This window comes from Humulus lupulus, chromosome 2, assembly GCF_963169125.1.
Source record: "Humulus lupulus chromosome 2, drHumLupu1.1, whole genome shotgun sequence".
NCBI lineage: Eukaryota > Viridiplantae > Streptophyta > Magnoliopsida > Rosales > Cannabaceae > Humulus > Humulus lupulus.
The window spans coordinates 73,752,694-73,769,453 of NC_084794.1; the positions used below are offsets into that span (position 1 = coordinate 73,752,694).

The following is a 16,760-nucleotide window of genomic DNA, read 5'->3' on the forward strand; positions in this document are numbered from 1 at the left end:
GGGACCAACTCTAGCACGAACTTGGCTAGTCCGTCGAACTGTCGAGCATACTCTGCTACCGTTAAGTTGCCCTGCTTCAGACTGATGAACTCTTCTACCCTCGTAGCGATGACTGTCGAGTTGTAGTACTTCTTATGAAAGAGCTCCACAAATCTAGTGTAGAGTCCTAGAATGTTTACTTAGCTAGCTAGATAGTTAGTAGTGGTTTATAGTATTTTAGATTTCGTGGATTTTGGTTCAAACCGGGACTTAGTAAGACACTCGTAGCAATAGTTATGGATTTTATCAGTTTAACCTATAGTTTAGAAATATTAATTATAACATAAGGTTTGATTAATATTTTTGGACATAGAAATATTTTAATTATAACCTAAGGTTTAGATAGTATTTTAAGAGCATGACACTTGTCACAATCTTGTTTATTTGAGGATTTAAGCATTTTAAATGGATAATTCAATAATAGAAGTATCTAGAAACTCTAGAACCTTGCAGAACATGCTGGAATCACGTATTACTCAGTCAAACATGATTAATCAACTCTAACTATCCTAAATTTTTGCAAAACTCATTTAAAATATCTATGTATGCCGACATATCACAGCTATAGGGGCGATATATCGCCACACGAGAGATACGGAAAACACGTTGACTTCGCATGAACGAAACCACGAACACTTGGGATATAGGGTTAAGCGATATATCGCCTAGGGTGGGCGATATATCAGCCCTGGGTGTAGTTTTTCGAACTCCGAGGAATCCGAGCTTGATTCATCCCTTAACCTCTTCACTTGCCTCTGAACGTTTTTGACCAAGTCTTTAGCATCTGTTGACCGAATATTCAAATATTTTTCATTTAATATTCATTATTTTATTCAAGCCAAAAAGAAGATATTTTCATTCCTTGAACTCTATAAATAGGACCTAGTACTCAGCCATTTTTCTTCATTCTTCAAGCTGTGTTCAAAACCTTCAAGCTGCTAGGATTTCTATAGAGAGATACACTTGGATTTTGGGGATAAAAGCTTTATCATCTTAAGCTTTATAAACACTTGGGTAGTGAGATAAAGTGTGTTTTCAATATTGAGGTGTAGATTGGTTCTAGTTCATCCAAGGTAATATTATTCATAAGTTCTATTCTTTATGATTCCTTAGTTTTCCTTAAGTTTCTTTCAGATCCTAACTTCTGTTAATGGTTTTGTGGTTGGGTGTTTAAGTTCTTTGATTTAAGGTTCTTCTCGGTAAGTTTCTTCTTTGATGGTTTAGTTTTCTTTTCATCTCTTTTCTTTAGAAACTCACCATTCATACTTTTGGTTTTAGGAGTGTTCTAATCCCGCTCTTGTTCTCAAATATCCCAGTTTTGGTAAGGAAAATAGGATAGATTTTATATGCTTATATGTTATAATATGCTTATGTTATAATATGTTTATGTTATGATATGTTATTTTATAGTATATATGAATATGTCTTGTAGTCCTTGGGGCTTATATTTGTTTAGCTAGCAAACCTCAATGCTTTTATGTCACTTGAGGCTTATAGTTGCTTAGCTAGCAAACCCCAATGTTTTTATGTTGCTTGGGGCTTATAGTTGCTTAGATAGCAAACCCCAAGATTACCATGATCATGGGTTAGAGTTATGATATATGTATTATAGTATATGTTTTTGATATAGTCTTATGTTTATGATTTATGTTATATGTTGTTAGTAGATTTTCCTTGCTGGGCATTAGGCTCACTCCTTTATTTTTAGTGTGATGCAGGAAACTAGATACAGAGGCAGAAGGATTCTTGGTGGCTTGGCTTGTGTGTTGATGATGAATGGAGTGAATGGGATGCGTGTCGATCGAGGATGACGTTTATTTTAGTCTTTTGAATTATGTTTCTTTTGTAATTCCGTATTTAGTTTTTTGAACAATTGATTGAAAGATATGTTTTTATGTTTTATTAAACAATGGGACCCATACCACATTTTATATTTTATTTTGTAATTTGCACAACATTTATTTTGGACTTTTGATAAAATTATGATTATTTCTTATGTATGTTTTCTTCAAAGTAGTAGCTATGTCTATTAGTTTTAATGGTCCAAGGTCTTAGAAATAGTTAGGTCATTACATCTAGTCCATGTCATGGTGGCAACGTCGTGAGTCTGCTGTACTAAATCCCACCAGATTCTAGCATCCTTCTTTAGAAGAGACAAAACGCAGGATATACGGTCTGCGTTGCCGAGATTCATGTGTGCTAGGATCGGCTCTACATTCCTAAGCCATTCTTCTGCCTTGAAGGGGTTAGTTTTCTCTTCAAAGTTTGGAGCGTGTTGCTTATGAAACCGCTCGTAGATCGACTCTATGTACTGAGATGGGTAAGGTGCATAGTTCGCCATTGTCCATCCCCCGTACGGACCTACTTGTTGGGGTGCTTGAGCCATTTGCTGAGGCTACGGTTGCGGTTGAGGCTGAGTTTGAGTCTGTGGCTGCAGTTGCGGTTGCCGTTGTTGCTGCAGCAATTCTTCCACCTATTACCGTAGTCCAATAATTTCAGCAGTGTTGTCAACCGGAGACGGTGCACTTCTGTTAGTAGCAACATTGGTAGCACGCGTTCCCCGTCTTCGGACTGGAGGGGCTTTGTTAGTCTCATTGGCAGCGCTGGAGGCATTGTCGACTGTGCGTGCAAACCTTCTAACCAATATCTTTAGCAAAGTTCTAGCAGTCGAGAAAGACATGCTAGAACTTACCCTAATAGGCTCTACAGCAAAACTTAGTCTAAGAAAACATAACTCGGACCTACTAGTTATGATTTCTTATGAAAAAATTATGTAAGCCTTCTTTATAATTAGGGTGTGTTTCTATACTTAGAAAATCTGCCATCTTTATTATTCCTAAGTCTGATTCTAATCATCCTATATGACTTAATTCTCAGGCTCGAAACTCGTCGTTGTTCCAAAGTTAACCATATTGAGGGAGGGCTGGGATCAATAAATCGTTCCCACTACTATGGGCCCCAGAACTCTCAATATAGGACTCGGTACATTGATTTGTATCCACCCTTACTGAACTTGGTTATTATTTATTGAATTTTTTTAAATTTATTATGATTGTAAAAAAAAAAAAAAAAATCAAACTCATTCATGTTATTCAAAAATAACAATAATATTCATTTGGAAAAAGTTTTTTCACTATGTACAATCATAAATGCAAAATAAATAAATAAACTGACATAACTAGGGTAAATCTAAAAATCAAAATCTTCAACATCTGACCATTCATCTAACATATCATCATATATTTCTTCATAATCCTCATTATCTTGAGCCTCAAAATTACCTCGGGGAAGATTCATAAAGATTCTATGCTTTTGTTCATTAGTGAATTGAAATTCCAACTTAGAGGTGAACCTAAGTATGAGAAAATAATATCTCATGGCTACCAATAAATCATCATCATCATCATCTATAGTCTCCCATATTTCTTCTAATGTTAAAATTAGAGAAGGAAAATCTTTAAAAAGCCTAATTACTAGGACATATTGTTCTGTAGCTCTCATCATAATTTGCTTAGCAGTCTGAAGATGGACTATCTCCTTGTGGAATAAGATTAATCTTTGAGTGATTCTTTCTAACACTCCTACAGTATTCCTTAGCTCTCTAATCCTTTTCAATGCCTTAATGGCTCGAATATTCTGATAGGTCATGGCTCCATCCACTCTTAACTGAAAAAATAATGGCTAAAACGTTAGCTAATAACATAAACATAAGCATAATAAATGTAAACACTTACATTGGCGGTTAGATTTGGAGCTTGTGCGTGTGTATCAAGGAGAACTTCATGCATATGAACCTGGCTCTGATACCAATTGTAATGCCCCGACTAATTATAGACTTCAGACCATTAAAAACTACTATGACGTAACTACTATTTTGAAATACATTCATATGAAATAACATAATTTTATTCAAAACCCAAAATATGGTATAGGATCCCATTGTTATAAAACATAAACTTTAAATCAATTGTTTAAAATACTAAGTGCGGACTTAAATTAAAACATAAATTTAAATACTTTAAAAAACCATCCTCGATCTTCACGCAGTCCATTCAATCCATTAATCCTCAACACTCATGCCAAGTTGCCACGAATCTTTCCCACCTTCCATGTTCATTTTCCTGCATCATTCTAAAAGAAAATAATGAGCCTAATGTCCAGCAAGGAAAATCTACTAACAACATATATCATAAATCATAAACATAAGACTATATCATAAGTATATACTATAAAACATATGACTATAAAAGCGTATATCATATAGGACTACAATATTAATGCCCATTAACTCATTATCGTAGCATGTGATAAAACCATCTAGGTCATCAGTCTACTAATCGAGGTAGGTTAGATCACAAGGTAGTATATGATAACCCATCTAGGCCTCTGTCTACTAATCGAGGTAGGGTAAATCATAACTCTAAACTACGATAATGATAAAAATTCTTGGGGTTTTCTATCTAAGCAACTATAAGCCCCAAGCGACTAAAAACATATTCATATAATGATAAAAAAATCTTGGGGTTTGCTATCTAAGCAACTATAAGCCCCAAGTGATTAAAAACATATCCATACATATATACATAGCATATCATAACACAAAAACATATAAACACATATAATCTAACCTATTTTCCTTACCAAAAGCCAGGATATGGAGACAAGAACGAGATTTGGAACACTCGTGAAACCAACAGTAAGAACCATGAGTTTCTAATGAAAATGGATGAAAAAGAAAAACTAAACCATCCAAGTAGAAACTTACCAAAAATCTTAATGTTCAAGGAACTTAAACACCTACTAAGAATCATAAACAAGAGTTAGGGTCTAAAAGAAAATGGAATAAAGAACTATGAAGAACTGAACTTAAGGATAAGAATACCTTGGATGAACTATGACTTTGATCTATACCTCGATACCGAAATAACACTATATCTCACTTCCCAAGTATTTAGAAAAGCTTAGATTGGAAAGCTTTTATCCCAAAACCCAAGTGTTTCTCTCTATAATAACCTTAGCAACTTGGAGGCTCTAAACAATGCTTGAATGATGAATGAAATGGATGAGTACTAGGTCCTATTTATAGAGTTCAAGGAGTGAAACTAACCCCTTTTAGAATGAATAAATAAATGAATATAAAATGAAAAAGATTTGAATTTTCGTTCAACAGATGCCCAGAACTTGGTCAAAATCGTTCAAGGGGCAGGTCCAAGTGGCTAAGGCTGTTTTTAAATTTAAAATCCTCAAAGATAAAAAACCTAGACCTATATGCCGAGCTCCGTTTGTTCGTGCGAAGTCGACGTGTTTTCCGTGTCTCCCGTAGGCAATATATCGACCCCTATAGCCGCGATATATTGGCATACATTGATATATCGAACAAAAATTTGTACTTTTTTAGCATATTTTGAATTGATTAAACAGCTTTGACTAGGTCAAAACGTTATCCTAACAGCTGCTGGTTGGTCCTAGAGCTTCTATCTTTTAATTAATCTATTCATCAATAATACTTAAATCCTTAATAAACATGATTATGACAAGTGTCACATTCTTAATAATTCTATCCAAACCTTAGGTTATAATAAATAATATTTCTAGGACCAGCAATATTAATCAAACCTTATGTTATAATTAATATTTCTAAACTATAGGTTAAACTTATAAAATCCATAATTGTTGCTATGAGTTTCCAACTAAGTTCCGGCTTAAACCAAAATCCACGAAAACTAACATACTACTACTGCTGCTGCTACTAGGACACTACAAATTTAAACTCTCACTTTAGCATTCCTCTTATAGACTCAATTAGGTCATTTATTTAATTAAAAAATTAATAAAATAATAGTTATTAATCAGCCCTAGGTGGAAATTCTCATGGGCTTTAGGCCCATGAAATTTCCCATTTGATTATAAGCCCATTGGACTTAAAATCAAGACATGTATTATTTTCTATTGATTTAATTAATTAAATAATTATTTAAATCCTTTTAAAATTAATTATTTATAATTTAAACGTTGATTTAAACTTATTTATTAATTTAGATATCAATTTATCTTAATTTATAAATTTTCCCTAATTTCTCTTTTCTTCTCTAAATTACATAACTCTCTGAAACTATCCAAAATTGACTTGGTCAACTTTAATACATCTAATTGATAATTAAATCAATTAATTGAGACTATCTAGATGATTTTATCCAAGGTACAGTGGGGACCATGTGCCTATGACATCAAGCTCCAATAAGTTATCATAAATTTAACAAATAAATTTACTAACTTATTAATTCCCAATGACTCCACTAAAGACTCAGAATTGCACTCTTGAATTCATAGAACACTCTATAAGCAATATAGATACATTATTAGTTATTCATTGTTACAACCATAATTATCACTCAATCCTCTATAGACGGTCTACAATGAGATGGGACTAAAATACCGTTTTACCCCTCATTGTATTTTATCCTTAAAACACTTAGTTCCTTATAAATGATATTTCAGTAAACTAATATTTATTACTGAAATGAGATCTCTATCATTTAGCACCTTCAACCAAACTAAAAGGAAACCATCGTTTCACTTCTTCATCAGAAGCTATAGATGTTCATATCTATGATTAGCACTCCCACTCAATTATACTGCCGAGTTTCCAAGACGTAAGTATGGGCTAGTCCGTAGGGTAAGCTGGTAACGAACAAGTCCAAGAACTCAAATAATACAATCAGTTAGAATACTAACCACTTATAATTGAGATTGAATTGACCTATCGTCAACTATATAATATGAATAGAATAGATAATAACGATATGTTTACTTATCCTATCAACTGTCAATATCGGTCCAGTTCGATGTAAAAAATACATCCGATCTTATCTACTTTGCCAATGTTCTGGAAAGAACATAACAATGCGATGTGTAAGTAGATCATATCGTAGATTGGCAAGTCAGTGTAAATCTTGTGCACTGACTAATCTTAGGACTAACTTATTTTGAACATATAATCATATTTATATTTCATTGTGATTACGTCACTATAAATATGATTAGCTATATGCTCGATATTTAATAGAAGTTTATATTAAACAAATAATAATTAAAATAAAACATGTGAGCAAAGTGATTGACCAAGTCAAAAAATGATTTCTATTCTTTTATTGATAATAAATTGAGTTTTAATTAGGGCATAAAACCCAAACACCTACCTCCACCGGTTTCTGTTAAGGGTGTTCAAAGTTTTTTGAGTCATGATGGGTTTTATAGAAGGTTTATTAAGGACTTTTCACGATTTTCAAAGCCTTTGTCAGCCTTACTCATGAATGGAGTAGCTTTTAATTTTGATTCGGAATGTTTGAGGGCATTTAACACCCTAAAAGATAAATTAATCACCGCACTGATTGTAGTATCACTAGATTGGAATCTCCCATTTGAGCTTATGTGGGATGCAAGTGATTATGTTGTGGGAGTGATATTGGGGCAGTGGGTGGATAAGGTGTTCCGGACCATATACTATGCTAGTAGGATTCTCAATGATGCGCAATTGAACTATGCCACTACCGAGAAAGAGTTATTAGCAATAGTGTTTTCCTTTGACAAGTTTAGGACATATCTCATTCCGCCATTAAATACCTTATGACTAAGAAAGATGCCAAGCCTCGTCTTATTCGTTGGGTCTTATTGTTGCAAAAAATCGATATGGAGATTCAGGATAAAAAGGGGGCATAAAATTTGGTAGCGGATCACCTATCAAGATTGGAGATTGAGAATGGGCAAAGTGAAAGGGAAGTTCTAATTGATGATAATTTTCCAGATGAGCAACTTTTTGCTATAAGTGAAGATGAGTGGGTGCCTTGGTTTGCAGACTATGTTAATTTTTTAGTAGCCAAAGTTCCACCTCCTGATATGTTAAGGCAGCAACAAAAGAAGTTTCATTTGGAGGTTAAGAATTACTATTGGGAAGAGCCCATTATTTATAGACATTATGCAGATCAAGTGATTCAGAGATGTGTGCCTGAGGAGGAGATGCAGTCTATTTTAACGCATTAGCACACTCTTCAGTGTGGTGGTCACTTTGGGGCTACCAGGACAGCGTCAAATGTGATTCATTCAGGATTCTATTGGCCTACTTTGTTCAAGGATACCAATTTATTAATTAAGAGCTGTGATCGCTGTCAGAGGACTGGGAACATTTCTAGAAGGGATCTGTTGTACCTTAATTTTAGCCCGAGTTCACTCACTCAGCTCGAGTACAGCTGGCAAATAAATATACAGAGAAATAGCCAAGGGAATGATATCTCTCCACATGGACAACTCCATTTTCATATGGTCACGCGTGGTGTTAGGCATCCTGGGTTTAACCCAAGCTACGGACACGAAGGTTGTGAAGTGTGAGCTCGGAATATTAAAGCAGCTGATGAAGCACGAGCTTGGAGGAGATATCCAGATCATGGTAGTTCTAGTATATTGCATACCCACGGATCCCTAGGGACTCGGGATCCCTTTATATGTATATTTATGACCAAGCTGTCATATTTAATGTCCCAGATATTATGAGTACATTTACCTTGTGATCAAATCATATCCCAATATAAATGGAAATTATTTGTATTAAATGTAATAATTCTGTAAATGCATGATTGACTCACGCGGTTACCCAAACCTAACCATGAAATTCCCTTATAAATACTAGGAATATTGGACATGAAAGGGCACCATTATTCTGTAAAACCGAAACTCTGCCAAAATAGAGAGAGAAACAACAATAATATAGACTCGTGGACTAGGTGGATTTTAACCACTGAACCACGTAAAAATTATGTGTTCTTGAGTGAATTCATTTATTTTTCATTATGGTTTATTAAGCACTAATCTACCTTATTATTTCTTAATACACTGTGGGCGAAAAATCGCGTCAACAGGATCAAATGCTTATGGCTGAAATTCTGGAAGTTGAATTATTTGATGTGTGGGTGATCGATTTCATGGGGCCATTTTCGCCATCATTCAATAAAAAAATACATATTATTGGCTGTACAATATGTATCTAAGTGGTGGAAGCAACATCAACACCTACAAATGACATGAAGGTAGTTCTAAATTTTCGGCATAAACACATCTTTACCCGGTTTGGGACCCCTCAAGCAATCATAAGCGATGAAGGGAGTCATTTCTATAACCATAGTTTTACTGTTGTTTGTGCTCGAAATGGAGTTCTTCATCGCACCACACTGGCTTATCACCCTCAAGCTATTGGCCAAGCGGAAGTATCCAACCGAGAAATAAAGAGCATCCTTGAAAAGACTATTAACACTTCGTGGAAGGATTGGTAAAAAAGGCTCGATGATTCTCTATGGACTTATAGGACAACATTCATAACACCCATAGGTATGTCACCTTATCGCTTGGTATTTGGGAAGGCTTGTCATTTGCCTGTGGAGCTTGAGCATAGAGCATATTGGGCAGTTAAGAAATTGAATGTGGATTTGTACAAGGCTGGAGAAAATAAACTTATGGAGTTAAACAATTTGGATGAATTCCATAATGAGGCCTATGAGAATGCAAAGATATACAAGGAGAAGACGAAGGCATTTAATGATAAGCGTATTCTTCGCAAGGACATTCAACCGAGGGATAAAGTGCTGCTATATATTTCAAGGATGAAGTTGTTTCTAGGCAAGTTGAAATCTAGATGGTCATAACCTTTCACAATGGTTATAGTACTTTTGTATGGTGCAGTACAAGTTCATAGTGAAAAGACGGGACATTTTAAGGAGAATAGTAGGGGTGCACACGGGTCGGATTTGACAAGTTTCGGATATTCAGGTTTGGATCTTACGGGTTCGGATTTATAAAAATGCATACCGAATTCGATTCGAATATATGCAGATGTCACATGGGTTCAAATTTCGGGTTTCAGGCCGACTTTGATCGGATTTGGATTCCCCCCGATCAAGGATTAAGTCACAATATTTTTCTTTCATTATCCAAATAGTCCCAATTTAATTGAAGATCAAAAAATTAATTTTTATCATTTTTTTAAGAATTTTTTTAATGAGTTGTTAGATAAAGATCACAAAATTATTTTTTATTACTTTTTAAACAAAGTTATCTTTTTTATACAAAGCTATCTTTTTTTTACGAGGTGTTGGACCTCTTATCATTTTTATCATATTTTTTTGAAAAATAAGAGGTTTTCAGCATCTTCCTTGTTTCAATGATTTGTAATTCCATTCCTGTAGAAAAAAAATCCATTACATAAAATAAATAAGAGCACACATTTAGTTTAAAAACAGACTAAAACGCATATCAAATCTCAGACCCATATTACATCTCAGACAATTAAACATATTAATACTAAATATCATATTATATCGATATCTCAGATCTAAGAACGTTAAACACATAAAAATCAATCAAACCTATATCAAATCTCAGGCCATTAATAACATATATATTAATCACAGATATGAAAAAAAATCAAATATAAAGTTCATACAAAAAAAACATCAATGGAGAAAAAACTAGGTACGTTACAATATTCCATTTAGCACAGAGGTGAAAAAAAAAAATATATCGCAAACTATTGGACCTTATCCATTTAAATAAATAGTAAGCAACTAAGCATATTACTTATACATTATAAAATATAAATGAGTTGTCATTAAGAACAAAACAAACTGAGATTAAGAACAAAACAATAACAATCTTTAACAAAAAAACGCTAAAAGTTAATAATTCATAAAGCACGAAAATATTAAGCACAACAGAACATCTCGAAAAAATAATAGGCTATACACAATAGACCCAGCAGTAACAATGGGTACTAACTCGAAAATATTAAGCAATCTATCATCAACAACATAGATCCAAAATCAAAATTAGTTCTACAATTTCATACAAAGCGTGCAAAGTACTAACTCTTTACTTGCAAATAAAAACAGAAACACTATTTTTATATAAAAAAATCAAAACCAAACACTAAGGTGGCGTTTGGTTTGAGGTGGCGTTTGGTTTGAGGTAATGAAAACAATGGAATAGGAATAGGAATAGTAATAGAATGGAATAAGAAAGGTAACGCGATTATGTTGTTTGGTTAGAATAATGGAATCAATTATTGAATACATATTCTTATGTTTGGTTGACTATGGAATGGAATGGAAAAAAATTATTTTGGACAAAAATACCCAAAGTGCTTAAAATATGATTAATAAATTAAAATAAACATATTAAATATATATATATATATATAGATTTACCAACAATGATGTTACTTTTTTTTTCATATTCTTTTTTTACAAAATAATATTTAATAATCTTACTTTTTTTAAGCATAATAATTCCACTTTTGAACACTACAAAATATTAAAATTATCAATAAGAATTTATTGTTGTGAAGTATTTTTTTAATGTCAAATGCAATTTACTTTAATTATCACTAAACACTATTTTATATTTTTTAAAAATAAAACAATATAATAACATAAAAATGTTAAACTAAACATTATAACATATTTATATTCTAATAATCAAAAGAGTTTTTTATTACCGATATCAAACTTTGTCCATGCACATGAAATATCACTAGAAATAGTATAAGTATTCATGTCCAATTACTCAGATCTATGCTCAAAGACAATCTAGTTTGCAAAATTATGAGCATAAAACATTACATCATATCCAAAAGATTATAATTTGTATACTACTGAATGTCAAAGGCAATATAAATTGTCCTGCAAATTGTAGTAGAGCAAAGTGGACTAAACATGATCTTAGAGAGAGCCATCAAGAAGAAGTGTCACCCATTCATCCTTCTCATTATCTGGGACACTGAAAAAGTAAGAAACCAGAGCATTATCTTGCATAATCATGCGAGCTACCTTATGACGTTGAGCTGTGGTAAGTGTAGTGGTCCTTTCTAACTCTTTCCCAAGTTGCATATGATTTTCATTCATGTCTTCACCAATAGCTTTACTCAAACGAATAGAAGCTTTTTCAATTTCTCTTGCGATAATACAAGCTGATTGTGTGAGTGCATCTGAAAGTTCTTCATGATTTACAGTTTTCCTTTTTTATTCTTTGAAGACCCATCTGATTGAGTGTGAGATTGAGCACCTCTTGTTGCATCTGAAACAGACATAGATGGCACTTCATCCACATTGTTAGCATAGTTGAAATCATCTTCTCCAAGAGTAGTGTTTTCTTCTTCAGTTTGAAGTTCTTCAACAACATCTGCTGCAGTCTCCGCATTTTTTCTAGTTGCACGATCCTTGCCAAAAACCATACATAAGTCATCATACCAAGGGAATGACTTGATCTTGAAGGGGGCTGCTTCTTTGTGACTCTGCATTTATACAAAATAAAAAAATCAGATTATGGCCATTGTTAATCACCGAGAGGTAGTATTAAAAATTGACGCAGTAACCTTGGAATTGAAGAGCAGCAGCTCAGTACAGAAACTTCTATTACAGTTATACAGTCCCAAAACGACATAAGCCAAGCTAAATGGTAGCTACAATAAAAAAAAAACCACAAGTTTTTTGCTACATCAGAAATTTGCCTCCCATATTAGAAGAAACACAGACATAGATTATGTTTTCCAATCTAATTTGTAATAAATTGAAAGTTTGTTGAGTTATTTAGAAGATGGAGAAAGTGGGAAAGGTGGGCTCCTTGTTTCTTTTATGCATTGAAATTAGGCTAAGCATATTAAGTGTGTTTTTTAATCCGAAACAAGAGAAAATTTAAATTAAAGATGACCACTCTGCTTATTATGATCAGAAAACCAAAGATTGTAATTTGATAGAGGTAGTACTCACTCACTGAAACCACTAATGTTATTTTGGGATCTAAGCATTGAGAACTATTGTATCATTTGCTTTTTGAAGTGAATATTCCAGTTTAGTAAAGGTAGATGAATAAACCAATTAGTTGGTGATGCAATGCTTGGTCATTTCTCTACCTAAAATCTTGAGCTTACATATACTTGTTTGGAGCTTTTACAAAATGAAAAGAGTTGGCTAAACTGTCATACACACACACACACCTTATATAGGCACTAGAAAACAATCAGGTTTGTCTACATTCAGTTCTAAAATGTGGACACGAGATGAGATGATGAGTTCTTACTTTTATATCCTAGCTAAACAGTGTCGCATTTATAGATAGCTCGTAGTGTTTCTTCGCATTCATGATGGTATCACTAGATGAGAATAGGCTTTATTTTGTTGTATTCTGATATTTTGATAACAGAACCAAGTACAATATCTCAGGTACTTAACAACATCCTTTGCTCAGCCCAGAAATTTTTGGTGTGGTTTGCTTGGCTCAGGTGAATATGGAGTTGGCTAGGATTGAAGCCAACTTTTACTGGGTTGTCATCTCAGGGACCAAAAGAAGATGCAAGGCTCTCAAAGTTTCTGTTTTTGCTGCTAGTGCTAATGAATCTGCAGTAGCCACTATGACCACTCTACTTATTGTGATGACACCTAAGTATATGGTGTTTCTTGCAAGGTAATTGAGACCAGGGCTCAATGGGCCGGTTGGGACGGTGCTCTATGTGCTGAACATGATGATCATCATCATAATAATATCCTTAGCTATATAATATACCTACTCTACAAAATTAAACATATATATATACATTTCTCTATGTGTGGTTGGTTTAAATAATTTTGCATGAATATTTAGAACCATTCATAAATATCACAAGTGATGTAATGATATATATTATTCCCTTATTGTGATCTTTTTATCAGAAGATCTAGTAAAAGATATTGTTCTAATTAAGATAACAACAAAAGAAGAAAGGAACTAAATCTAATGTGTGTATGAACACAAGAACAAAAACATGTTCAACATCACATATATAGATAGATAGATAGATAGATGCTATAGTATTTAGCTTAGATATTGGTCAGATTTGATCAGATATAAGTTGGCAAAACACAATAACACCTTTGGATATTAAGACTTTTTCCCATTGAAAAGGTTTTTATTTCAGTCATATATATATAAATAAATATATAATATAAATATAAATATATATTCACTTAAGCTTTTGTCAGACAGATACTGTGAACCTCTATCCTCTCAAATCTAGGGAAGAGAAGACCAGGAATATATGCTTACTCTCCTCACATACCAGGTGGCTTCTCAACCTATTTCTTCTTCTCTTTGGCTCTTAATTAATGAATTGACTCAAAACACAACATTTATTCTAATGATCAATAACAGGAGTAAGATTTCGGGGTTTGAATCACCCGGGAATAGTTGGAACAGCTCCCTCAATGGAACTTCTTATTATTTGGAATGAAAGGGAAAGACAACTTGTTGAGAATGGAGTTGAGTCTTTGAAACTTTGTGAAGTTGTGCATCAACGGCCAATGGCTAGCTTACCAACAACAAAGGGTTGTCTCCTCGGAAAGGTATGACCTCATGAAGCTACTAACTATATTAAAGTTTCAATTCACGCATTTCTATCATACTATCAGTTTTAACACCAAGTAGCAGCTATGTAGCTTCTACAATCTAAACATCTAACACAATTTTCATGCATATAAAGATCCAAGAGGGTACTCCAGAGTGGGAGAAGATAGCTAGGGAGGCTGCAAGGACCATACCAGGAAGAGAAAATGGTGGGAACTGTGACATTAAAAACCTAAGTACAGGATCAAAGATCTACCTTCCTATATTCGTAGAGGGAGCAAATCTAAGTACTGGTGACATGCACTTTTCTCAGGGAGATGGTGAAGTCTCATTCTGTGGGGCAATTGAGATGAGCGGCTTTCTCGATCTCAAGTACTATATTCCAATACCTTAATCTTTTACCATTTCTGTAAGCATCAAAATTGAGTAAACAATGGAGATGTATCAAAACTAGATATCTTTTATCCCTCATTGGTTTTCTTTATCAGGTGTGAAATAATAAGGGGTGGAATGAAAGAGTATCTAACACCAATGGGGCCAACTCCACTTCATGTAAACCCAATATTTGAGATAGGCCCTGTTGAACCAAGATTCTCAGAATGGCTTGTCTTTGAGGGTATAAGCGTTGATGAGAGTGGGAGACAGCATTTTCTTGACGAAAAAAAAAAGAAAAAAAAATCTAAAATATGCAAGGCATTCCATCAAACATTTGGTGCTCTTACTGAATCATAGAAATAGAGATAGAGAGAGAGAGTACCTCTGCAACAGATTAGAAAAGCAAGAGGAAGAAGAGAAGAGTGTCTCTGACACGGACCTCCGACTGGGATGAGCAGCTACCTTCGACTGGGTGTGTTTCTTGCTGAGAGTGAGAATGAGAGATGGTTGTGTCGGATTAGGGGTTGAGTAAGAGGAGAGTGAGATATCAAAATAAATAAAGCAAATAAGTAATAAATAAATAAATTGCAAGCATGAGAAACCCTAACAATATATGCAGTTACGGATAAAGGGGAGTCGTACCTGATGAACCTGTCGGTGACGAAGGAGCGAGTTGGAGAAGAAGACGAAGACCCAGATGGAGAGAGATGATGATAAGCAGTGGAATGGAATTATAATTCCACTGACTCAAAATTGGAAAAGTTATTCCATTAGTATGGGGGAATAAGCATTACTATGGAATTCTTTTCCAAACTTGTTATTTCCAACCAAACAAAAGAATCCGGCCCATTAACATTCCATTCCTTTCCTTTCTGGCCCATTACCATCAACCAAACGGGCCCTAAGTCTGAGACATTTCCTCAAATACAATGGAACAAACCCAATGAATCCAATACGTACCAAAATAAGTCTGAGATGCTATGTTGCCGCCAAGATTCGAGAGAAGCGTGGCGAGTGGCGACTGGATTTGAGATTGAGAGAGGGAGGGTTAGTGGCAGAATGTGTGGCGTGCGTCTGTGATGGTGAGTTGGTGATCGTGAGACAGAGGGGCTCCAAGATTGAGAGAGAGAAACATTTGGGGTGTGAGGCTAGATTGAATAGGGAGGTCTGGTGGTTATGAGAGACCAAGAGTGACGGCGAAGCTAAGAGAGGAGAGGTCAAGGAGTACAACCGGTCGCGAGAGAGAGGGGTGGGTAGAGAAGAAAATGCTAAAATCGAATGAGAGAGAAAGAGAGAATTAGAGGGCGGCGACTGATTGAAAAGAATTAGGGTTAGGGTAAAGGAAATAGGATTCCTTTTTATATACACACACACACATATATATATATATATACTAGTTAGAATGTACGTGCAATGCACGTTATGTTTTGCACTGTATATATTTGAATTTAAAACAGAAATATTTAAAAATTATATGATTTCCATAATAAATATTAAATATGTGAAATAATGAAAATATATTACATGGTATTAAAAGAAAAACGTTGTGTTAATATTTAAAAGATTTAGTTAGGTAATTTATAAACTAAGACGAATATTCAACTACTTCCTCTGGTTGCAATTCTTGAATAGAGTAGACATTAAAATTCTTATATTTTTGTTGCTTTAACTTTTATGGATCAGCATAAATTTGTATTGTCCAGCTCTTTGTTGACAATTTTTTGCTTAGTCTTTCAATATATTATTTCTTCTCCTGAGAAATTTTTTTATAGGTTTAAGTTAGTGTTGAAAAATGATATTTCTGAAATTTGTTTAGTATATACGATTTTTTTTTGGTTGATTTTTTTAAAACACAACAAACCTCTTCAGAATGTTCCATTAATTGTACTACAGAGCAACCCAACATCTCTTCTGCTACATGGCCGAAC

The 16,760-nt window shown here is 34.1% G+C and overlaps 2 protein-coding genes across 2 annotated transcripts; both read left to right on the plus strand.

Moving 5' to 3' along the window:
* Positions 1-9,419: 9,419 nt before the first annotated feature.
* LOC133814404 (uncharacterized) lies at positions 9,420-9,884 on the plus strand. Its single transcript, XM_062247369.1, has 2 exons — positions 9,420-9,705; positions 9,769-9,884. The coding sequence occupies exons 1-2, from the start codon at positions 9,420-9,422 to the stop codon at positions 9,882-9,884; spliced, it is 402 nt and encodes a 133-aa protein (XP_062103353.1).
* Positions 9,885-14,242: 4,358 nt separating this feature from the next.
* Positions 14,243-15,204, plus strand: LOC133816107 (uncharacterized). Its single transcript, XM_062248775.1, has 3 exons — positions 14,243-14,456; positions 14,594-14,829; positions 14,946-15,204. The coding sequence occupies exons 1-3, from the start codon at positions 14,319-14,321 to the stop codon at positions 15,187-15,189; spliced, it is 618 nt and encodes a 205-aa protein (XP_062104759.1). The 5' UTR covers positions 14,243-14,318; the 3' UTR covers positions 15,190-15,204.
* The last annotated feature ends 1,556 nt before the right edge of the window (positions 15,205-16,760 follow it).

Excerpts from the sequence above, each read along its gene's own strand:
- LOC133814404 (XM_062247369.1), top strand. The coding sequence starts at position 9,420 with ATGTCACCTTATCGCTTGGTATTTGGGAAGGCTTGTCATTTGCCTGTG. Across the intron at positions 9,706-9,768 it reads AAGGATGAAGTTGTTTCTAG|TACAAGTTCATAGTGAAAAG; the intron begins GCAAGTTGAAAT and ends TGTATGGTGCAG.
- LOC133816107 (XM_062248775.1), top strand. The coding sequence starts at position 14,319 with ATGGAACTTCTTATTATTTGGAATGAAAGGGAAAGACAACTTGTTGAG. Across the intron at positions 14,457-14,593 it reads AGGGTTGTCTCCTCGGAAAG|ATCCAAGAGGGTACTCCAGA; the intron begins GTATGACCTCAT and ends ATGCATATAAAG. Across the intron at positions 14,830-14,945 it reads AGCGGCTTTCTCGATCTCAA|GTGTGAAATAATAAGGGGTG; the intron begins GTACTATATTCC and ends TTTCTTTATCAG.